General features: G+C 30.2%; 2 protein-coding genes across 3 annotated transcripts in view; one reads left to right on the top strand and one right to left on the bottom strand.

Annotated features, from left to right (window-relative positions):
- The window catches only part of LOC145631877 (eukaryotic translation initiation factor 2A-like), a 156,547-nt gene that overhangs the window by 128,229 nt on the left and 7,189 nt on the right, over positions 1 to 21,129 (top strand). The window contains exons 1-3 of one of the 2 annotated variants that reach the window (XM_081684096.1): positions 19,024 to 19,095; positions 19,916 to 19,997; positions 20,091 to 20,445. In XM_081684096.1, coding sequence (XP_081540222.1) covers positions 19,958 to 19,997; positions 20,091 to 20,445 — 395 coding nt within the window. In that variant the 5' untranslated portion in view covers positions 19,024 to 19,095; positions 19,916 to 19,957. Of the gene's footprint in view, positions 1 to 19,023; positions 19,096 to 19,915; positions 19,998 to 20,090; positions 20,446 to 21,129 lie in introns of those variants that run through there. The other variant, XM_081684097.1, reaches the window with a different exon arrangement.
- On the bottom strand, positions 606 to 6,949 carry LOC145631869 (uncharacterized). The gene is made up of 7 exons (XM_081684083.1): positions 6,515 to 6,949; positions 4,619 to 4,690; positions 4,470 to 4,534; positions 3,071 to 3,218; positions 2,882 to 2,965; positions 2,323 to 2,418; positions 606 to 1,063 (listed from the first exon to the last, which is right to left on the bottom strand). Exons 1-7 carry the CDS (start codon positions 6,782 to 6,784, stop codon positions 1,058 to 1,060), a joined length of 741 nt encoding a protein of 246 aa, XP_081540209.1. The 5' UTR covers positions 6,785 to 6,949; the 3' UTR covers positions 606 to 1,057.

Genomic DNA, 21,129 nt, shown 5'->3' with positions numbered 1-21,129 from the left:
CATTCACAAATCACAAGCGAGCCCAAAATACTTCATTAGCCTTATGGTCGCCCTTCGCACATATAACACCCCCGGCCACCCTTAGTCGCGAATAGACCTGTTATTGGGCGGGTCCGGTCAGGGTCGGTGCGGGTCAGTTATGGGTCGGGTCAAAGAGGGTCATATTTTATAGGGTCAATATTGGGTTGGGTCAATGCGGGTCAATAGCGGGTCGATAATGAGCGGGCTCACAAAATATCAATTAAAAAATATTGGACAAAGCCATTATTGAGTTGGAAAAACATTTTGGCCTTATATTGACCCTGTCCAATCAGGGCCCTGCCCATTAAAGGCTCTGTCCATTAAAAGCCCTTTAAGCTTGGCCCTGACCCTAATATCATTGGGTTATCCTACCCAATAACCACCTCTAGTCGCGAATAATCGATATTATTGTTAATATTCATTTGGTGCACCATGAACATATTAAACTACTGAAGTGCCAAAGGTTAGAGCCTTAGACACCCGACTTAGGTACAAGACAAACAAAACACGAAATCACTTCTTGAAATTGATTAGATAAACAGATAAACTCCACAACAAGCTTTCGATAGGATGCAAGGCATTCGTAGAAGAAACAAAGACAACACATATCCAAACCTTGATTTTTGGATTTCAATTTCGAATTGGCCAAAATGGGCATTTTCAAATATTCGTCACAGTATCACCAGGCTTTCCGATAATTGACATTTTCCGCAACATTTACAAAGAACCCTGACATCATTTTACAATGTCCTCAAAAGATTGACATGAAAACCATGGGGAGGAGAAGTGAGAAAGAGGGGGAAAGAGCTTAATAGCCTAAAGCACTCGAGTTTCACATTTACAATTTGTTTGAGTGCTGCCCTACATATTTAAGGAGGAGAAAACCAGTATGATAACTAGCAGGAGAAGTTGGTAGCGAAATCTAGATGGTGCTATGTAGAGAATCAACAAGTCGTATGCAGTTGATACCTCTTGCTTTGTTGGAGTAAAACCGTCTGAATTCAAACATTGGTTAAAACTCGTCAATGTTGATAGCTCAGACCTGAAATCAGAAAGGAAGATTTAGCAACTAACACATGCAGACATGCAGCATATTAGCATAAATTAAGAGGCAATAGCAGAATAAATCTCTTTAGTATGACAGCCATCCCAGGACAACATAGACAGATAGCAACTTAATTTTGGTGTTCATTTATATAAATTCAGCAAGGTACCACATAAGATAAGATGAGAAGAGACGAGGGGAGAGGTAAAGGAGAGCATATGCAACCTTTTCAAGTCTTTTGCTTGCTGATAGTCTTTAAGGAAAGACATGAGGAACAAAGAAATCAAAGCTGAAACCAGAAGGGTGATTGGAAAAACTCAGCAATGGCTGCTAAATGTCTAACTATGAAGAAGAATTAGACAACAGCGCACTTCTACATCCTTAACAGTTAACGAGACTACACTATGGATTAATTATCTTTCTGCAGCAGTTCCCTCACCTGGAAAGATGTCAATCATTTACAGATTTGACTACAATAATTATAGCTATAATAAGAAGTCTCTTGCTCAAGTATCCTGTAAAACTTTAAATACCCGAATACCCCTCCTCTTGCACTTATGGTGGAAAACTACATAAACTGGTATAGACAAGACTACTCTCTTTGCGCAATGTCACTATCGGACAGCCATTCATGTTAAACCAATGAACTCTTCCCAAAGCCAAGGTTCCCTTAAGAAGATGGATAAAAGCAGAAACTAAGATTCTATAATCATGCTAAAACCACAGGACACCTTCAACATGGTAATTAATTTCATCATCCTTATTCTCTAACTCTGACAGTCGATCTTATTAATCAGATAATTATTGGAACCTCATCTCAACGCTGCCACCAAAATCCCTAATTTACACCCGTAAAAATACTCATTTTGAACATGCAAGGCAATTTCCTCCGCTAGTAAAGTTAATAAATGCAGAAAATAGGTAGTTGATGCCAGATTTTATTCCCACTGGCAAAGAGAACTGTTTCATTGCCCAAAAAAGATTTAAATGCTGAACCCAAGTAATGATTTTATTGCGTAAAGAAGAATTAAATAATGGCAAGAATGGAGTTTTAATTGCTTAGAGAAAAACAAATAACCCGAGCATTAAAAAATTATGACCAGAAGGTAAATAAAATCAGTATGTAGCAAGATGATTTAGAAATGGGACTTTAAATATAAGTAGTTCCTTTTTCCACAATAACAAACAACCCGCAAAAGGAATAGGACAGGAAGTTTCAACCACAAGACTTGAATAAAAGCAAACAATCGACTAACCTGTCGTCTCCTCCTGGTGTACAAGATGTACCATGAGCGGACCAGGACATAGCATGGAAGAAGAAAGCCAGCAAGCTGGAGGAAGGAAACTTCATACTGCATTGCATAACCAACAGTTAAGTCCTAAACTCTTGAACAACATGAAGAAGTAAATACTTCACAACAGCATATAACATGTTTGTCTTTGGTATGCATGATAGCTTCCATAACACAGCCAAACCACAAGAACAGAACCACTGGTTCTGGGTAGTTACAGAAATGCATACTGCCAAGTGCCAAGCTAACTAAAAGTCAGTTCAACATTCTAAAAGTACAGTGTCATATGTCATGTCGACCTTTCAATTCCCAACCCAATGAAACCTGTCCCGCCAATTAAAGAGCATGATACTATGATAGGACCACACGAGATCTGAGTTGCAAGATTGTTTCACAGAAAACAAGTTTTGTTAAAAGCACAGCATTAAACTTGCATATCCTTAATTTAAAAAACAGCAAGACAAAACATGTCCCACAAATTACAAGATTATATAGGATGACATAGTCATCTTACAAAACTTACATGAAAAAATGTCATATACCCTTGCATCAGCCCAAAATCTCTTGTAATCATCAACACTTGATGGATTAGCAAGACAAACATCAACTGCAAAAGCAAAGCAATACATAAATATCTCAAGGCTTAACATTAAAGAAAACTGAGAATTGAATCTGGCTATAAAAGAACACAATATTGAATGTAGGGTCATACAATGATAGCTATTGAGCGCAAATATGTGACATTGCCAGCATTTGCAACAGCATAATCTTCATACTCTGATTCCAGTAATTGACGCTCAGCAGCAGCTAGAGCCAAAAGATGGTGGTCACGGAAACCAAAATGATGACCCCAAGCCTGACTGCAAAAATAGATACACCAAGCAAGCAATCAAGAGATTAATACAGCAGTTATTCATATAAAAAAGACCAAGCTCTCGTAAAGCAATCAGATTATCAGAGACAGACTACAAGATAAAGTTTAAAAACAATGGCTTCAATAATTTAGGCTTTATTCCAATTATGGCAGCTCACAAAACAGCACTGAAGAAAATGTGAGAAGATTAGCAAAACCTAAGCGACCATAAGATAATACTGTAAGATAACAAAGGCGAAATCCACCACCACCACTCAGTACTAATCCCACAAACAGCAAGCCCCAGGAGGTCAAAATATGCATCACCTCTAACCAGTTAAAATTAGAAAAGAAATATTGCTTCTATATTCAGTCTCCCTAAAACACAAAATTTACATCTTAATCGGAAAATAGAATAACTCAATAATCCAATGGGCCTTGGCTATCATAGTATCATTCAATTATAAATGTAAAGCTTTTATAGCTTACACTAACTAATTAATGATCAAGGTCACAAAAATCCTTGTTCACCTATGAAATGGACCTCCTAACAAACACTAGTAATCATTTTCCTTCAACGACATTCATGAAAACCCAAGACCACTAGAAAATGGCATTTCAGAGATTCACCTCAACTGGAACTCTCTTAGTGGCTTCAACCGAGGGACCAAAAAACAAAAAAAATCCAATGTGACCCAACAAAACATTAAAAATAACTACAGCCTTCATAGCAACCTAAAAGATGTTAGAGGTATAAGTCACTCTCCTAAAGGCCGGCCACTGCCTAATTTAGACAGGACCACATTCCCTACTGATGTCATTCATTCATCAGGTACTTGTTACCCCCATAATCTTCCTGATACTAGCATTAATCTAGAATATGATTGAGTCTGTTGACTTCATAGTACATAGTCAAAAAGTTTAAACTTTTTATTGACAACACATGCCAAATGTATGTCCAAAAGAAATAATTGTACCTAACGTTGTTTGATGGAACTACTGACAGCCAAAATAGTGTGATCACCATGAGAATATGCTCATATTTCTTGCAGAACAACTATATTATAACTTGGTATGGTATGACATAATTGATGTTGAAGAGCATCGATTGAATGTGGCACAATACTATCGTACAGTAAGAGAAGATTCAACTTGGAGATTCACTAATACTTTCTTTTAACATTAGACCCGAACAATTATCTTAAGCGAGACATAACCAATAAAAGACACTTGCGAAGTCTCCAAAATTCAGTATTACCTAAGATCAACTGCCATGACATCAGGGACAGGTTTTGGTGGGAGCGTATAATTGGGTGTAAACACCTGCAACACAGGAAACGCTCTTTTAATCATCAATAATTTAGCAACATATCAAGTTAGCAAATACAAAAGATCAGCAATACCGACCTGATTGCATATCTCGCAGGTGATATCACCCTTTTTGTTGCACCATTTCTGAATGCACTTCCTATGAGCAAACTGTTTACAAAGGGACCAACAATTTTAGTACCATTCCATCATGTACAAAAAAAAAAAATCATAGAAAGACAAAGATGAGATTTTTTTTTTTTTTAAAAAAAGGATGAAATCATTTACGGACTACATTATGTTTGGATAACAACTTTGAAGGGAAAAAGACGAATAATAAAAAGAGGGGGAAATGGAAATCTCATCTCTTCATGAGTGACAAAAAGGAAAAGGTGTTCTTTCCATCCAAAGCTTTCAAATTAAAGGCTTAGTTTGTTAAAAAGGTATGGAAATAGATCCACATTACTTCATAAGTAAGTCTATTAAGTAATTATCTTCCATTTACAAGTGGGAAACACATACTACTACAAAGTGACAAACTTTTTCTATCTTTTATGTGATTTCATTCACTAAATTGATCATTGATCACATTGTCCTTTATCCTCATCAAATAATGACAAACACACTCATATTTCACAACAAACCAATTCACATTAGTACCATCTAGAATTCCCTTGCCTCGACTTCCTTAACTCAACCAAATTACTTTCCGAATAACGAAATTACGGAAAATGGATCCATCCCTCTTCCTCCACTCGAAACCCCACTATCCAAACACCAAACACAATGTAATTGATGTGAGAAACAAGTAATCATGATTTACAAGATCAGCAAACAAGTAATCATGAATTTAAGGCGGGCTACAAATCAAATTGATATTAATCTATTCAAAAGAGGGGACAAAATAATAGAATTTGGAAGCTTAACACAGAAGAAACAATGCAATTAAAAGTTACTTCCATTATTAAACACATGAGAACAACCAATCATCACGGATAAAACTTTTAATATAATCCACAACTTGTTAATCGTATAATCTACAAGTTTTTGTCAACCCTTGACAACAATTGAATACTTTTCTTGGAGTAGATATTATAAAAAATTAATATTTTCACTCAAAAAATAGATAATAATCCACTCCGTTTTGCTTCAAAATCAAGCTGATACCGTTCACGTAGACTCGGGAGTAGTTCGGCTTTAAAAAGTCATTTAGCAAAAAAAAAAAAGAAAAAAAAGAATATTAACAACTTTCCTCATTGGCTTGAAGGTGGAAAAAAAAAAAGAGGCGATGATATTTTGGGATTTATGAGTTCAATATTATATTCCGTAATTAAAATTATAAAGATAATAAATAAACTACATGAAAAAGAGACGGTCAAGTTCAACATTAGTTTCTTGGAATTAAAATTAATCAACAATGTAAACTATTTTCAAGCTTGAAAGCCCAGAATTTCAAACGGACAGAAAAAATTAATTAGTGAGCTGACTAATTTCAAGCTTGAAAGCCCAGAAATTCAAACGGTCAGAAAAATTAATTAGTGAAAAAAAAAAATCTTACTCCGTAGTAATTCAACTAAAAATTCATTTCAAGTATTTTTATAAAAAGGGTTTTTTTTTTTTTTTTTTTTAAAAAAAAAAAAAATTATGTATACAAAAATTCAACAAATTAAGGGGAAAATTCCAAATTCAAAATCAAAAAAGCCCAAACAGCAAAAACAAAGTAGATAAATCAATTTCCAAACAATTTAAAAAAAAAATAAATAAAGATACCCCAGAAACTTTGGAAATAACAAAGAAGTTCATAAATAATTAGAAAAAAAAACACTCAAAGTAACAATTTCATACTAAAAAAATAACTAAATACAATTCTAAGCAACTATTCAAATCATCAGAACTAGATAAGAAAACAAATTCAACTTCAAAATTTAAAAAAATTAAAACTTTTTTTTTAGTTTGTAAAAAAAGAAATTAAGGGAGAGAAGAAAAAGAAGAGACCTTCAAAGTACCATTACAAGCGCAAGGAGATTCCAAAGAGTGATCATCATCTTCTTCTTGACAAATCCTACACTCTTTCTGAAGCAAACAACTTGAAGATGAACTACTAATTATTTTTTTATTAAAATTGTTAATTTCTTTTTCATTTTTTTTCTGATCAATTTTTTCATGAACCCCAGAATTTCCATCTTCTAATTCATTCCCAGATGAAGAATGTAAACATGCTGTAGCTATTATTCTATCCACACACACCATGAAATCATTCACCATTTTTTTAAAAAAAAAAATTGTGAAAAAAAAATTTGAAAAAAAAAGGGGAATTAAGAGGAGAAAAACAGGGGAATTAAGAGGAGAAAAACAGGGGAGAAAGCAGAGGAAATGAAGTGGGGGAGTTTGGGTTTTATATATGAATAAAAAAAAAAGTTTTTTTTTTTTTTTTTTTTTTTTGGGAATAAAAATGGGAATAGAATGGTGCTATAAAAAGGCAGGAAGTGGGTGGTGGGAGGCGGAATTTACGAAAGTGGGTGAGTTTTTAAATTATTTATCTAATTTAATATTTAATTAATTAATAATTAATTAATTAATTAATTAGTTAATAAAATTAATTGTTTTGTTTGTAAAATTACAGTTTTTGGGGAGTTGTAAAAAAATATCTAAAGGAAGATGGTGTTATTGGTATGAAAGATGGTGCAACAACTGCCCTGAAAAGCTGAGCTATTGTTGATTTGGGATTTGACCACTTTGATATTGGACACTACATTTTTAGATATGGTGTGGGCCTTGTGTCATTTGTTCATTTGGTGGTTGCTCACCTAGAATGTGTGCATATTGTTATGCTTGGAGTTACCAATGGAGGAAAAAAGTTGACCCGATACGATAATTCGATCCGAACTAAACTCAGTAATAGGAAAAGAAGTGTGTTTGTGTTTAGAATGGTATAAATTTAAGGTTTTTTGTTGATAAGAAATAAAGATAATGTGATAGCTTGATCCAAATTTAATTGGAAGAGTAGTGTATCTACTATCTAGCTAGGTTGAGATTTTAGCCATTTGAAATTGGATAAGATGGATACACTTTTAATTTTCATATTAAACTTATGTTACCTTATTAATGATATTGATAAGATAAGACTCATAAGAGATATGATTCTCTAACAAAATAATGGACATGATGCTGACTGTAATAACAGGTGTAAAATGTTGACAAAAGAAAAGAGAAATCCTTTTGATATTAAGTTTTGTATGTCCATACTTGGAAGAATATATGTATTTATATTAAAAGTAACATAAATAAAGTATTTTTACAAAAAAAATAAGATTTATATCAATATATTATATTTCGTCCATACGAAAATTGACTGTATTACATGACATTTCTCTCTCACTTATCGAACTCATGTGGAATGAAAAATTGAAAGCTTGGCCACGGGCCATTATAATTTCATTTAACATTTCAATGTATGTACAAATATGATAAAGTTTCACGAATACATCTCTTTAAAATATCTACACAATCAATTAGACCTTCAACATTTTGTAGTAACATTTTTCTTACTCGATTAAGAAAAAAAAGAAATTCATTTTGATTCTTCAATTCGAAGTGAAAAATATTTAAGCACATACTTTAATAAGGTAATTTTAGTTTTTTTTTTTTTTTTTTTTTTTTGACAAGAAGGTAATTTTAGTCATAACTAATATATGAATAGTGAAAAAAGTAAAATGTGTTAATTATTCAACAAAGGGTGAGTATTTTCTTTTAATTTTTGGAATTACATATTTAGACATTTTAAACAAAATCCTACTCTGTACTAGTAAGATTAGATGGTCAAATTTTGCTAAGTTTGACTTGCAAAATTTCAAGTACAATAATCAATTAATATGTCAAATTGAGCCATATTAAATTTTTGGAAAAAAAAAAAAAAGGCCATGATAGTTGAATACGAGGTTTGATGTTTTTAGTTTTTAAACCTCTCCCAGAAAAGAAAAAAAAAAAAGAAAGAAAAAAGAGAAAGAAGGTGTTTTTCCATATTCTAGTCTCTTTCACCTCAGCTAATTGAGGCTTTCACATGGAGGTATACCAATTTGTTATGTTTTTGAGCTAGAATATGATACTCTATATGATTATACTCCCTTCGTTTTTAAAAGTTCGACTCAATTTGCAATTGTGCGGTCTCCAATGAACATCTTGACCATGAATGACTCGGTTTGTGTATAAGTGAAAATTATAAAAAGTTGATATGATTATTTATAGGGTAATGTTATATGTAGCCCTAAGGGCTATATATAAGCATTAAATATACTCTTGAAAATTGTATAAAATTAGGAATTCATGACAAAAACACGCGTAAATTAGTGTAATTACTGTTTATATTTTGATGATTTCTTAACTTTTTACGATTTTCAAGTGTAAATTTAATGCTTATATGTAACCCTAATGGCTATGTATAGCATTTCCTTATTTATAATAAGGGAAATCTAATAAGATCTCACAAGCTAATTCATTTATATTGTATAGCTTATAAATGTGATCAAAATTATTTTATTTTGACCACATGAATAGTAAGTGAGTCGAACTTTCAGGAGGTAGTATTTTTATTGTACTACGTAAATGAAAGTAGGGGGTATTCATTTTATTCAATAAAACCAAAAACAAACATAATTCAAACTGAATTGTTGATTCGGATTAAATTGAATTTTTTAAAATTTAGATTTTCATAGTGGATCGGATTGACCATGTTCGGAACCAAAAAATCGAAGTTACTGAAATATGAACGGGTGTACTGTTTGTAATTGATGACTTGATGTTGAATTGAACTATCTATATTTATCATGTAAAATTATGTATTCAAGAATTGTATTGATTTAATGGGTTTGAACTAATTTTATTTTGTAATTGCATTTATATTAATATAATCGTGATATGCCCTAAAAATTGCAATGTATTTTTAATTCCATTGGATTCTGAATTGAATCCAAATAATTGAATTTTAATTTTGATTGGATCATATTTTATTGTTGAAAATTTTGGATCAAATTAGTTTGCAAATTGATAAAACCAAAATTTAATTCGAATTAAATTTGGTCTAATTCCAAACTAAAAATTAATGGACACCCCAAAAGGTCAGAAATGACAAATGTTATGAATCTTATGATATCACACAAATCTCCATCAACAAATCAATTTGTTGTGAAAACCTAAAATCATAACCCCAAATTCTCGCAAGCTAAGAAAGATAAAACCTAAAATATGGGTTGATTGATTTTACCAATTTTTATTTTTATTTTTACTTTATTTTATTTATTTATTTATTATTATTATTATTATTATTTTTTACCCATTGATGAATGTTAGTTGAGCTTGATTGATTTTATTTTATTATGCACATTGGTAAATACAATACTTGTTAGTTGTGATTTGACTATGTGGAGTATTACTCCAATTGTGAAAGGGTTGTTGCCTTGTTGGTTGTGTTTGGTTGATTAAGGAAAATTGAGCATTATGGAGGTTTTAGGTAGAATCTTATGGTGCATGATGAATTCAAATAAGGTGCTCCAAATATTGTTGGTACTATACTATAATTGTCTCAAACATAATATTGTTAGTACAAAGAAAAACTATAACAACTTTGGTACTTAATGTATTGATTGATTCCAAGTTAGATTGATTCTTAATAACGGAACACTCTATACTCACTAGCTTAGTAATTTGTCTTAATAACGAGATACTTTATACTCGCTAGCTTAGTAATTTAGTATGAGATGACCTCATATTGAGGGGCGGAGCCAAGGGGGGGCTGGCGGGAGCCTTGGCTCAAGATATTAATTAAATTTGCTCTTCAAATATATATATATATATATATATATATATATATATATATAACAATTAATTTGTGTGAGACATGAGACAATGGCATGCATAATGCATTGTCAATGGCTCAAAGGCTCAAAGCCATCCAATATTCGTACTTGTTTTTGCAATTTAATTTTTTTTTTTTTTATTTAATTTATCAAAAATTTGGGTGAGAGAGCAAATAAAGGTTACACACTTTCACTCCAAGAAGTTGTTTTCTTTCCGTTGACCTCTTGCGTCAATTATGAGTTTTATATATGGGCAACTAGCGCCGTATAATTTGAATTTTTGCTAAGCAATAATTAGAATTTCATAATATAATACTAACACTATAAATAATTATTTTAATTAAGAGCTACGTACTACTCGTATATATTATTGTATAATTGCACTATTTGAGTTTCTGGCTTACCAAAATGTAAATTTAACTTTAAATTTTATGTTATTGTAGTGAGTGTGTAGCGGAAGCAAATAAAAATATAGAAATTGAAATATTAATAGAAAGATAAATGAAAAGGGAGATTTAACGTGAAAAATCGGTAAAACACTCGTAAAGACACTCGTAGAGTGTATAAGGGGATCGGAGCCTTGAAGGGTGTAGGTGGATTATTACTTGCTCTAACGCTCAACATGTCATATTTATAGGCGACGGATGAATTAAGTGGAAAAATATGCACACATGCTCTTTTAACTAACTACACGTGTATCTAAAAGCTTTACGAACACCCATTGTTTCTAGAGTTTTTCGTCAAGTTCTTAATATGGTTTAATTTTCTATAAAGTATGAGACAAAATTGTTCGGCTTATGAAATTTGGGCTACACTTAACCTAAAATTTTATCTTATATTAAAATCACAAAAATACGATACATAAGAAAGAAGAAATGTCTGAATAGTGTATACGTCTAGATAGTTCATAGTTCGAAAAATTTAAAATGGAGAAAATAATATAAAATATAGTAATAGTCAACGTAGGTAGCTTTCATAATTCATAACATAAGAGGAAAATGGGCAATGCATCATAGTAAGATAAAAAGGAAAAAGAGAGGAATTGAATGGGATGATAACACATCCAACTTGTGGTTAGAAGAACAATAATTGGAGCATTGGATAAGAGCAACAACTTGGATAATGCAAGAAAATGATGTCTTTAATTTAGCACGTAACAACAATAATAATGGGACATAATTGTTGATGTGTCATGTGTATGTGTACTAGATAACTAATGTTTTATTATTTAACCATAATTTATTATTAAAAAAATATCTAGCTAATCTTATAATATATGGTTGATTTAAATAATAATGTTCAATGTATATATTTATTTGGTAGGTTGTCATTGTCACATGAACATAAAAACATAAAGTAATCTTAAGCATCATATTTTATGGCTCGCTCATAATAGAAATTATACTCATTTATTACTTGGATGGAATCTACAACATTTTATAACTCTTTTTATGTTGTCTCTCCTCTTAGGATGGATGAGCAAAAAAGGATGGGCATTGCCCATCAAAACAAGGAGGAACTTCATCCACTAGTAGAGAAGGTATGTCGCATGTATTATATTGTTCGTAATTTGTACGCCCATATCTGTTATTCTACCCGTATCAAAGACGTTTTATTTATTTATTTATTTCTTCTTCTTCTCGTAATGGGGTGCAAAAAATTATCAAGCAAAAGTTTGGTAGAATTGGTGGGGACTTATTTTGTGATTTCGAGGTTACGAGATCAAGACCCACTAACTATAAAAATGCTTGGAGGTAGGGAAACAAATGAAGTATATTTAATTTTTACTCACGGTTGTATTTCTTCTTTAAAGGTACTTCATAGAATTGAAAAAATGACTCTATAATTTTTTAATTGATATTTGATACTAAACTCGCTTAGAAAAAAAAATGCTAGTATAATATTTGGTTTATTGAATATTTGCTTCAAAATGTTACACTCTTGAAACGGTTACTGATTTACCATCTATAAATAAATATTACTAAAGGAACAATTGCTGACATCATTTTTTTTTTCAAATTGTACATGTGTCAGCTTCACCTTTATGTTTTTCCCGTCTCAATTTTTTTTTCCTTTCATATATATATATATATATATATATATATATATATATATATATATATATATATATATATATATATATATATATATATATATATATATATATATATATATATATATATATATATATATATTATAAAATCTATTGATTGCAAAGTATTTTAATGCAGTATAAACTTTTTAATTTTCATTACCTTTTCTTTTATGAACCTTTTAAAAATTTTAAGAAAAACAAATATATGTGATTATCCCATCTGATCTAATTACAAAGTTCGCTAATTTTCATTGTAGACGTGAATTTTCTTTGGTTTATAATATTTTAATTTTTGTAGTTTGGTTTATGTTAATAATAGCGTATGTAATACAAGGATTTTATTTTAACTGATATGTGTTTGAAATTTAATTACACAATTATAAATTCTTTTATTATATCATCCCTGTTTGGTTCATTTTTTTTTTCTTCTAAATTCTAATATTGTTTAATGTTACTTTATACTCTCTTAATTTTTAAGTAAATGCATCACTTTTCATTTATGGGTGTTTTTTTTTTTTTTTTTTTTTTTTTTTTTTTTTAAAAAAAAAATGCATCATTTTTATATTTAGTAACTTTATAGTTTATACTATATTTTATCATTTCTCTATTTTACTATGCCACTTAAACTATTTTACTACCCCGTATCATTTTTCTCTCTTTCAAAGTCCTCTCTTAAATAATAAAAAAATATTTACACTCACATATATACTTTCTCTTTCATGGTCCCATCTTATTTTATTATAAGTAATAATTATTCACCTACTCACAATATTTATATTATTACTCTCCTAAAACTCTACGCGTTGCAAGTGATGCATTTAAAAGAAACGAAAGAGTATGAACTTATATGAAATTATCTTATTTTAATGTTTGAACTTATTATATTTGAATTTTTTACAATTGTTATACTTTATTTGGATTTTCAATATAAGAAAACAACCTTTTCGTAGTGATTATTTTGACATTTAGTATCGATTGTAATAGCGACAAAAAGCTTTCCCAACGAATGGTCATTCGATACAATATCCCCCGTTGCCTTAGCCTTCGGTAGTGGTTTTCAATATCGTTGGGGTTGACCTCAATAATCGATACGAAAAACTACATCCAATCGTGGTGATTATTGTAGCTATTACAATCGCTACAAATGTGTAACTCGTTTTCTTAAAAAAAAAAAAAAAAAAAAAAAAAAAAAAAAAAAAAAAAAAAAAAAAAAAAAAACATGCGTATGATCTTTACAAGATTCGAATATGCAACCTCAAACTCTTATATTAATTGTTTCACCAATAAGCTATGACATATTTTATGTATTCTTTGTCAAACAATATTTATATATCTAGTGTTGAAAAGGCTTTTCGTATCGATTTTTAGGATTTAATGGCGATTGTAAATGATACGATTTCTCAAAATTATATAAATGTGTAAAAATAGTGTGAATATGTATTATTAAGTTTTCAATTCCGTATTGATTTTATACGGGAAAACCATGGCGATTGTAAAATGATACGACTTCCTTAACTATTTCACAAACATACTTGCATATTGTAACGAATGTACAATCGCTACGAAATAATCGTTACGAAAAGACTTTTTTCTTGTAGTGTTTGTCTTATTTTAAATTTTTTTATTTTATGACATTAAGATAACAAAAGATAACCAACCATATGTTAATACTCCCTCCGTCCCATAATACATGAGATGTTAGACTTTTTTTTTTTTTTTTTTTTTTTTTTTTTTTTTTTTTTTTACTAGTCATGCATTAGGTTTTATCATATATTTTTTTACTAACATAATAAAAATATATTTTATGATAAAATATATTGTTAGATAGGTTTTAATATAAAGTTTCATCATATAATTTTGTAAAATAATTTTCATTAATTAATATTTAATTATATAAAAATAAAGTCAAACTAATGCATTAACATATGTGCAATGTTTGACTGTGTCATGTATTATGGGACAGAGGGAGTACGTGACTACGTATTAAGGCCCCGTTCTTTAGAGCTGCTCTGCTCTGCTCAAATCAAATCTGATCTGCTCTGCTCAAAAGAAATTCGCTCTACTCTACACTGCTCTGCTCTGCTCTATTTTCAAATAATAATTAATAATAACAATAATAATAATAATTAATATTCAATAATAATAATTAATATTGTATTGATGATAATAATTTATTATTTTGAATAATTATAATAATTATTAATATTAAAAATAATTTTAATAATTATTAATATTAATAATAATTAATATTTATTAATCATAATAATAATTAATAATAATAATTATCATTATTAATATTTAATAATTCAAACTATTAAGAATTAATATTTAATAATATTATTAATTAATAATTTCTAATAATTATAACAATTCTTTCAAAAAATAAATAATAATAACAATTAATAACAATTTCTTTTATAAACATTTGATATTAGAATCACAATGTGTAGAAACATTATATGTATGTGGGTATTGATTTTTAGTTCATTGAGTTGAATTATTTTTCAAATCTTTCCATACAATTTAAGAATTAAAAAAAAAAGAGGTTGATTTCAAGTAGTACATTGTATATTATTATTATTATTATTATTATTAGGATTTTTTTGTAAATAACACCACATATTTTGAAAAAAAAATGGATTATAACACCACCTTTTTTTAAATTTTGATTATAACACCACATAAAAACCCAAAAATTGGATTTCACCACCATCTAACGGTATCTTTGGATGGAATCCGTTAGAAGGACCCACTAAGCACACATGTCATTCATTGATTGGTTTTTAAAAAATTTAAAAAACCAATTTTTTTTAAAAAAAAAAACAAAAAACCTAATCCCTAACCCAGCCCCACCACCGGCAACGATGAGCTGCCGCCGACAGCCTTGAAACCCTAATCCCTATTCCCTAACCTCGCTCCAGCCTCCGGCACCCCTTTTTCCCAGTCGTCGGCACACCCTACCCCTACCAAAACCGGCGAAACCAGCCCCCCTCCCCGATAACCACCCCAGTTCCGCCTAGCTTCATTGATCCACCAGCCCCAACCACGAAATTTGCACCAAGCAACCCCCGCAACCACCTCCGCCACTACACACAAGTACACAACCAATTCACACCCCTCCAACCCACCGAAAAAACGATTCGCACCGATCTAGTGCATTGTGGTTGGTATATGCGGTGGTTCGAAGGGGTTGAGATTCGAAATTTGGTTGAGATTTGCGGTGGTTTGCATCGATTGCAACCTCGATTCTGGGGAAAGGGGTGGTTTTCGGGGAGGGGGAAGAGGGGTAGGGATAGTTGGGCAGGTTCCGCCGGTTTTGGCGGGTAAAGGGGGTGCCGGCGATTGGGCAGTTGGTGCCGGTGGTGGAGCTTGGCTGGGCTAAGGTTTTGCATTTTTTTTTTATTTTTCTTTTCTTTTTTATTTTTTTTTGAAAATATTCTAAACCACTAAATTTATGACACGTGTCTATTGTGGCCTCACTAACAGATTCCATCCAAGAATCCGTTAAGTGGTGGTGGAATCCAATTTTTGGGTTTTTATGTGGTGTTATAATCAAAATTTGAAAAAAGGTGGTGCCATAATCCATTTTTTTCAAAATATGTGGTGTTATTTTAAAAAAAATCCTTATTTTAGGGTAAAAAAATATATGATTAAGACAAATTTATAAGTAAAATCATTATTACTCATTAAATCATTTTATTCTAATTTTGTTGTGAAATAAATATATGTAAACCATTGTATTTTATCTTTCGACTATTAACATATGTGAAATATGGTACACATATATTTATGTTTTCACTCACCTAAATCGTATATGCACTTAATAATAATAATAATAATAATAATAATAATAATAATAATAATAATAATAATAATAATAATAATAATAATAATAATAATAATAACAGTAATAATAACAGTAATAATAATAGTAATAATAATAGTAATAATAATAATAATAATAATAATAATAATAATAATAATAATAATAATAACAATAATAACAATAATAATAGTAATAATAACAACAACAACAACAACAACAATAATAATAATAATAATAATAATAATAATAATAATTATAATAATAATAATAATAATAATAATAATAATAATAATAATAATAATAATAATAATAATAATAATAATAATAATAATAACAACAACATTAATATTATTATTATATCTCAAAAAAAAAGCCATACAACCTACAATAAATTAGTGGGAAGCCGAAATACAATCTGGGCCCCCACTCCTCTAGCAAATAATAATAACATTAATAATAATATTAATAATAGTATTAATAATAATAATAATAATAATAATAATAATAATAATAATAATAATAATAATAATAATAATAATAACAATAACATTAATAATAATAATAATAACATTAATAATAGTATTAATAATAATGTTGAAATCTGCTCTGCTCGGCTCTGCTCTGCTTTGCTCTACTATCCTGAAATCTGATCTGCTCGGCTCTGCTCTGCTCTGCTTTGCTCTACTATCCTGAAATCTGATCTGCTATGCTGAAATTTAATCTGCTCTACTCTGCTGACCCCTGCTCTGTCCATAAGCTCAAAAGAACAGGGCCTAAATACTTACTCTGTTTTCTTTTACTCGCAACATAAACGGTGAAAATTTTACACTACACCCCGGTGTAGCTTCTGCTACCTACACCCCCCTCCCCAAGTGACGTCATTTTGCACATATAATATTTCAAAACTGAACATATTTTATTAATAGTTGTAAATGAACATACAATTATTTATAATTGAACATTTAATTAAGGAGCATTATTATAGATGAAAAATGTATAAAATTTATAATTTTGTACTTGTTATTGAAATTTTTTGAAGGTAGCACACACTCCTTATTGTAATTGTAAGAATCATTTCCATGAAAACTACAACATAGCACACACTCTTATTGAAATTCCTTATTAAATTTGTTAAAATAACTAATTCATGATATAATTGGGTGCTTTAATTAGTAGTATAAAAATGAACTTTTAAGTATATGCACATATTCATTTTAAAATTAATGCATTTACTTGTTGATCATGAATAAGAACGAAAATGAACATTTATCAATACGTAAATTAACATTTATGTATATTGAAAATGAACATTTATCAATACGTAAATTAACATTTATCATCTATTAAAATGTGAATGACGTTATACTAACATATAAATGAACATTTACCAAAATGAAAATGAACATTCATAAAAATAAAAAAAAAAATTAAAGAAATAATAATAATAACAAAAATAACTGCAAACTATATTCTTTGTTTCTCTTCTCTGAAACGGTTTCCTTCGCTCTGAAAACAAAACTGAAGAATGTACAGATATAATTTATTAGTTCTTCAATAAAAATTGCTAAGATTATAGTATAATACTTACATTGATGTACATTACTATATATGTAAATGAACATTATGAATTTCATATATGATAAAAAGATTTCATAGTATGCATAAGTCAGTTTCTCAACTCACATGAATGAATATTTATGCATTTCATAAATGTGCATAACGTATCATAAAAATGAACATTTTTTATTTTGGCATATAAAGTCAAATATAAACTCAAATAGATTCAAATATACAAATGAACATTTATAATTCAGTATATGTTCATATATTACCTCGGAATTGTAGAAATGTTAACATCTATACCATAAGTTTTAATATCTTTTAAAAGTTCTTGATCTACAATAGGAGATTTTTACAATGACTATGTAGTAATATATAAATAAATATTTGTATTAATCATTTATTAACATGTGAACATGTGAATGATGTATACTAATATATAAATGAACATTTATCAAAATGAAAATGAACATTTATAATTTTTTTTTTTTAAAAAAAAAAACCACTACGAACTAATTTAATTAATGCTTACTTTTCTCCACATTTTTTTTGATGTTCTTCTCCGAAGCTATTTCCTTCATACTGCAATAAAAAAAATGAAATATTTCATACTCAAAATTCAAAATGTACTTGTTCAAATTACTAGTTTTAAAACTAAAAATAGTAAATGTTCCTGTAGCATAATTGCAACAATAAATTATAAAAATTAGGGTTTATACTCTTTTTCGAATTAAATATGAACAAAATCACTTACTCCTTTGAATTTCGACCTTGATTTGTTGAATTATGTAGCAGTTGAACAGTTTTTTTGGATAATTTGTCGCAAAGTTTGTTGAAAATTTTGGATTAGAAAATGCTGAAAATGGGTGTAGAGAGAGAAAATGCAGAAAATGGGTGAGGAGAGAGAAAGTGAAAAAAGATAAATGGTAGTTTGATTTTTACTGTACAATTGCAGAAAGTGAGTATTATGAGGGAGATTGTTAAACGCATCGTTTAGAGGGGGGTGTAGGGTGTGGTACCTACACTAGGGTCTAGTGTATACCAATTACATAAACGGTATCGCCTGACCCAAAAACTATTTGATGTTCTAAAATATCAGGGCTTAAGCTCTTTAAAGTCCAAATAAGAAAAATGGGCTAATAAAAGGTCCAACCTTGAAACTCTAATTTACATTCAAACGACTCAAAACCAACAAACCCAGCTACATTCCCCTCCTCCCTTTCTCGGCTCCGGCGACTATCAGGTCTCTTTTTCTCTGCATTTCATACCATTAATCACCTGAATTTAATTTGATTTCATAATTATTCTTTGGGTAATTTTTTTTTGTATTTGATTTCTTCAATTTTTGTTGCTAAAAAAGATCTGAACTTTATTGCTTTAAGATAGAATCAGCTAGTGAAACTTGTATGTATGTATGTATGTTTAATGTGTTGTTGGTTTGATTTTAATTTGTTCTTTAATTGGAGTATTTAATGTTTGATGATCACTTTTTTTAATTTGATAACTGTTTGTGAATTTCGACTTCTTGTTGTAATGTTGTAGTTTGTGTTTGAGGGCATTTTGTCCTGTAAAGGGCGTAATCTAGAGCCTACTAGACTCCGACTAATCTGAATAAGAGCGAGTCAAGCTCCGATAGGGGATGGCAGCTCTCCTAGCAAATGCTGCTGTGCTCCCTTGTTGTTGGCTGTTTTAATGTCGTTAAATTCTGTTCTTGCAAAATGTTGAATTTATAGGTCTTTCTTGAAAATAATTGTAATTTGATGCCAAGTTATGTATGTGCTTAAATTTTGTCCTAGCTTGATATATTTAATATGAAGAATTGGTCGCGCAGATTACTTTACTTTAAGTGGATCATGTAATTGTTGATATCGAGTTTTGCAAATGAACAACTAGATTAGTCATTTCTAGTGAGTTCATTAGGAGTGGAATATAAAGATTAAAGAATAATCTATGAATTAGCTTTCTGCTTGTGTGTTTAGATGTTCGTAATTGCTAGATTAGATAGGTTTAAGACAATAGCTTTATATTAGCGCAATTTCAATAACATGGCTATGTATTTGCAGGGGCGGTTTTGGTTAATAGTTTGAAACTTTAATTAAACTGAAATGGCAGCTGCTGTTGCATCACCGCCTTTGGAACTATTTGGTGCGTATCTCGTTGTTTATGCTTATAGATGTGTTTAGTGCTGAATTTAAAAGGGGATTAGGCATTGAAATTTGCTGTTGTTCTTTCCTTTAGTTCGAGACCTAGAAGGATTTTCTATTTGGACTGGTCCGCCATTCGACAATGGTCAACCAAAAGTCAAGATACCTAAAGTTCCTTGCAGCAGTGCAACATTTTCTGAGGATGGCTCTAGATTAATGGTGATTAAACCCGAGGGTGTTATAAGTATTTTTGATTGCAAGACCTACAAAGAGATCAGATCCATTCAAGTTCCAAACTTCGCTGCTGCAAACATATCACCTCGTGGGACTTACCTTCAGACATTTCAGAAACAGGCGTCGCCTCAGGAGAAAAATGTGACAATATGGAGTGTAGAGACTGGTGCTTGCGTGTATAACTTTTCTCAAAAGAATATGAGTAAAACAAGCTGGTATATATGTTAGACTTGAAATTACTTCAGTTTATATTAGCAAGTTCTGTTCTCTTGATTGTTTGAATTTATTTGTCATTCTTGTGTGCAAAATTATTGTTCCCTTTCCTTTCACATGTTCTACTGGAAGCTAGAAGTCTGTTGGCTGTTTACTTATAGAAATACACAGGTTATGTAGGTAGCTGAAATGGTTTTTCCTTTTTTAATTTGGCTTGATTTATCATGTTGGATGATGGTCTCTGTGTTTCTTATTCCCTCCCCATTAATAGCCTTTTGTCTTTTTCCCGCATTTTCTAACGTGTTTCTGGAACCAGTCTAATGGGTCTTGTGATTCTGCTTATTACACAAGGAAGTATGTCTTAGAATTTTGTCCTTTCTTAGAATTTTGTGTCACCAAGTCACAAAATTTAAGTATACTGATATATTTTAGCCTGTATATAATGGCTAAAGTGATAGTTTGTAACGAATCAAGCCAACACACCACCTGTTCTTCACACTTGCAGCAGGAAGCAGAAAAAGAAGGGGTAGGCTAACACACCACCACAAGGGAAAGCACTACCTTAAAGCTGCAGTAGTTGTTATGTTGGCTTATTAGCTACCATGTTGGCTTTTAGGGATGAAGACAAGAATTAGTAAATGCAGCAATTAAAGCTGTACTTGCTTAGCAAGTAGTATAAATAGGTA

Source organism: Chenopodium album, chromosome 5, assembly GCF_948465745.1.
Source record: "Chenopodium album chromosome 5, dcCheAlbu1.1, whole genome shotgun sequence".
Taxonomy (NCBI): Eukaryota; Viridiplantae; Streptophyta; class Magnoliopsida; order Caryophyllales; family Amaranthaceae; genus Chenopodium; species Chenopodium album.
Note: the sequence above shows the minus strand (reverse complement) of the source record. Positions and strands in the feature narration are given on the sequence as shown.

Coding starts and splice junctions, on each gene's coding strand:
- LOC145631869 (XM_081684083.1), bottom strand. CDS start 6,784: ATGGTGAATGATTTCATGGTGTGTGTGGATAGAATAATAGCTACAGCA. Junction 3,219..4,469: donor GTCATGGCAGTTGATCTTAG/GTAATACTGAAT, acceptor CTATTTTTGCAG/TCAGGCTTGGGGTCATCATT. Junction 2,966..3,070: donor TGCGCTCAATAGCTATCATT/GTATGACCCTAC, acceptor TTGCTTTTGCAG/TTGATGTTTGTCTTGCTAAT.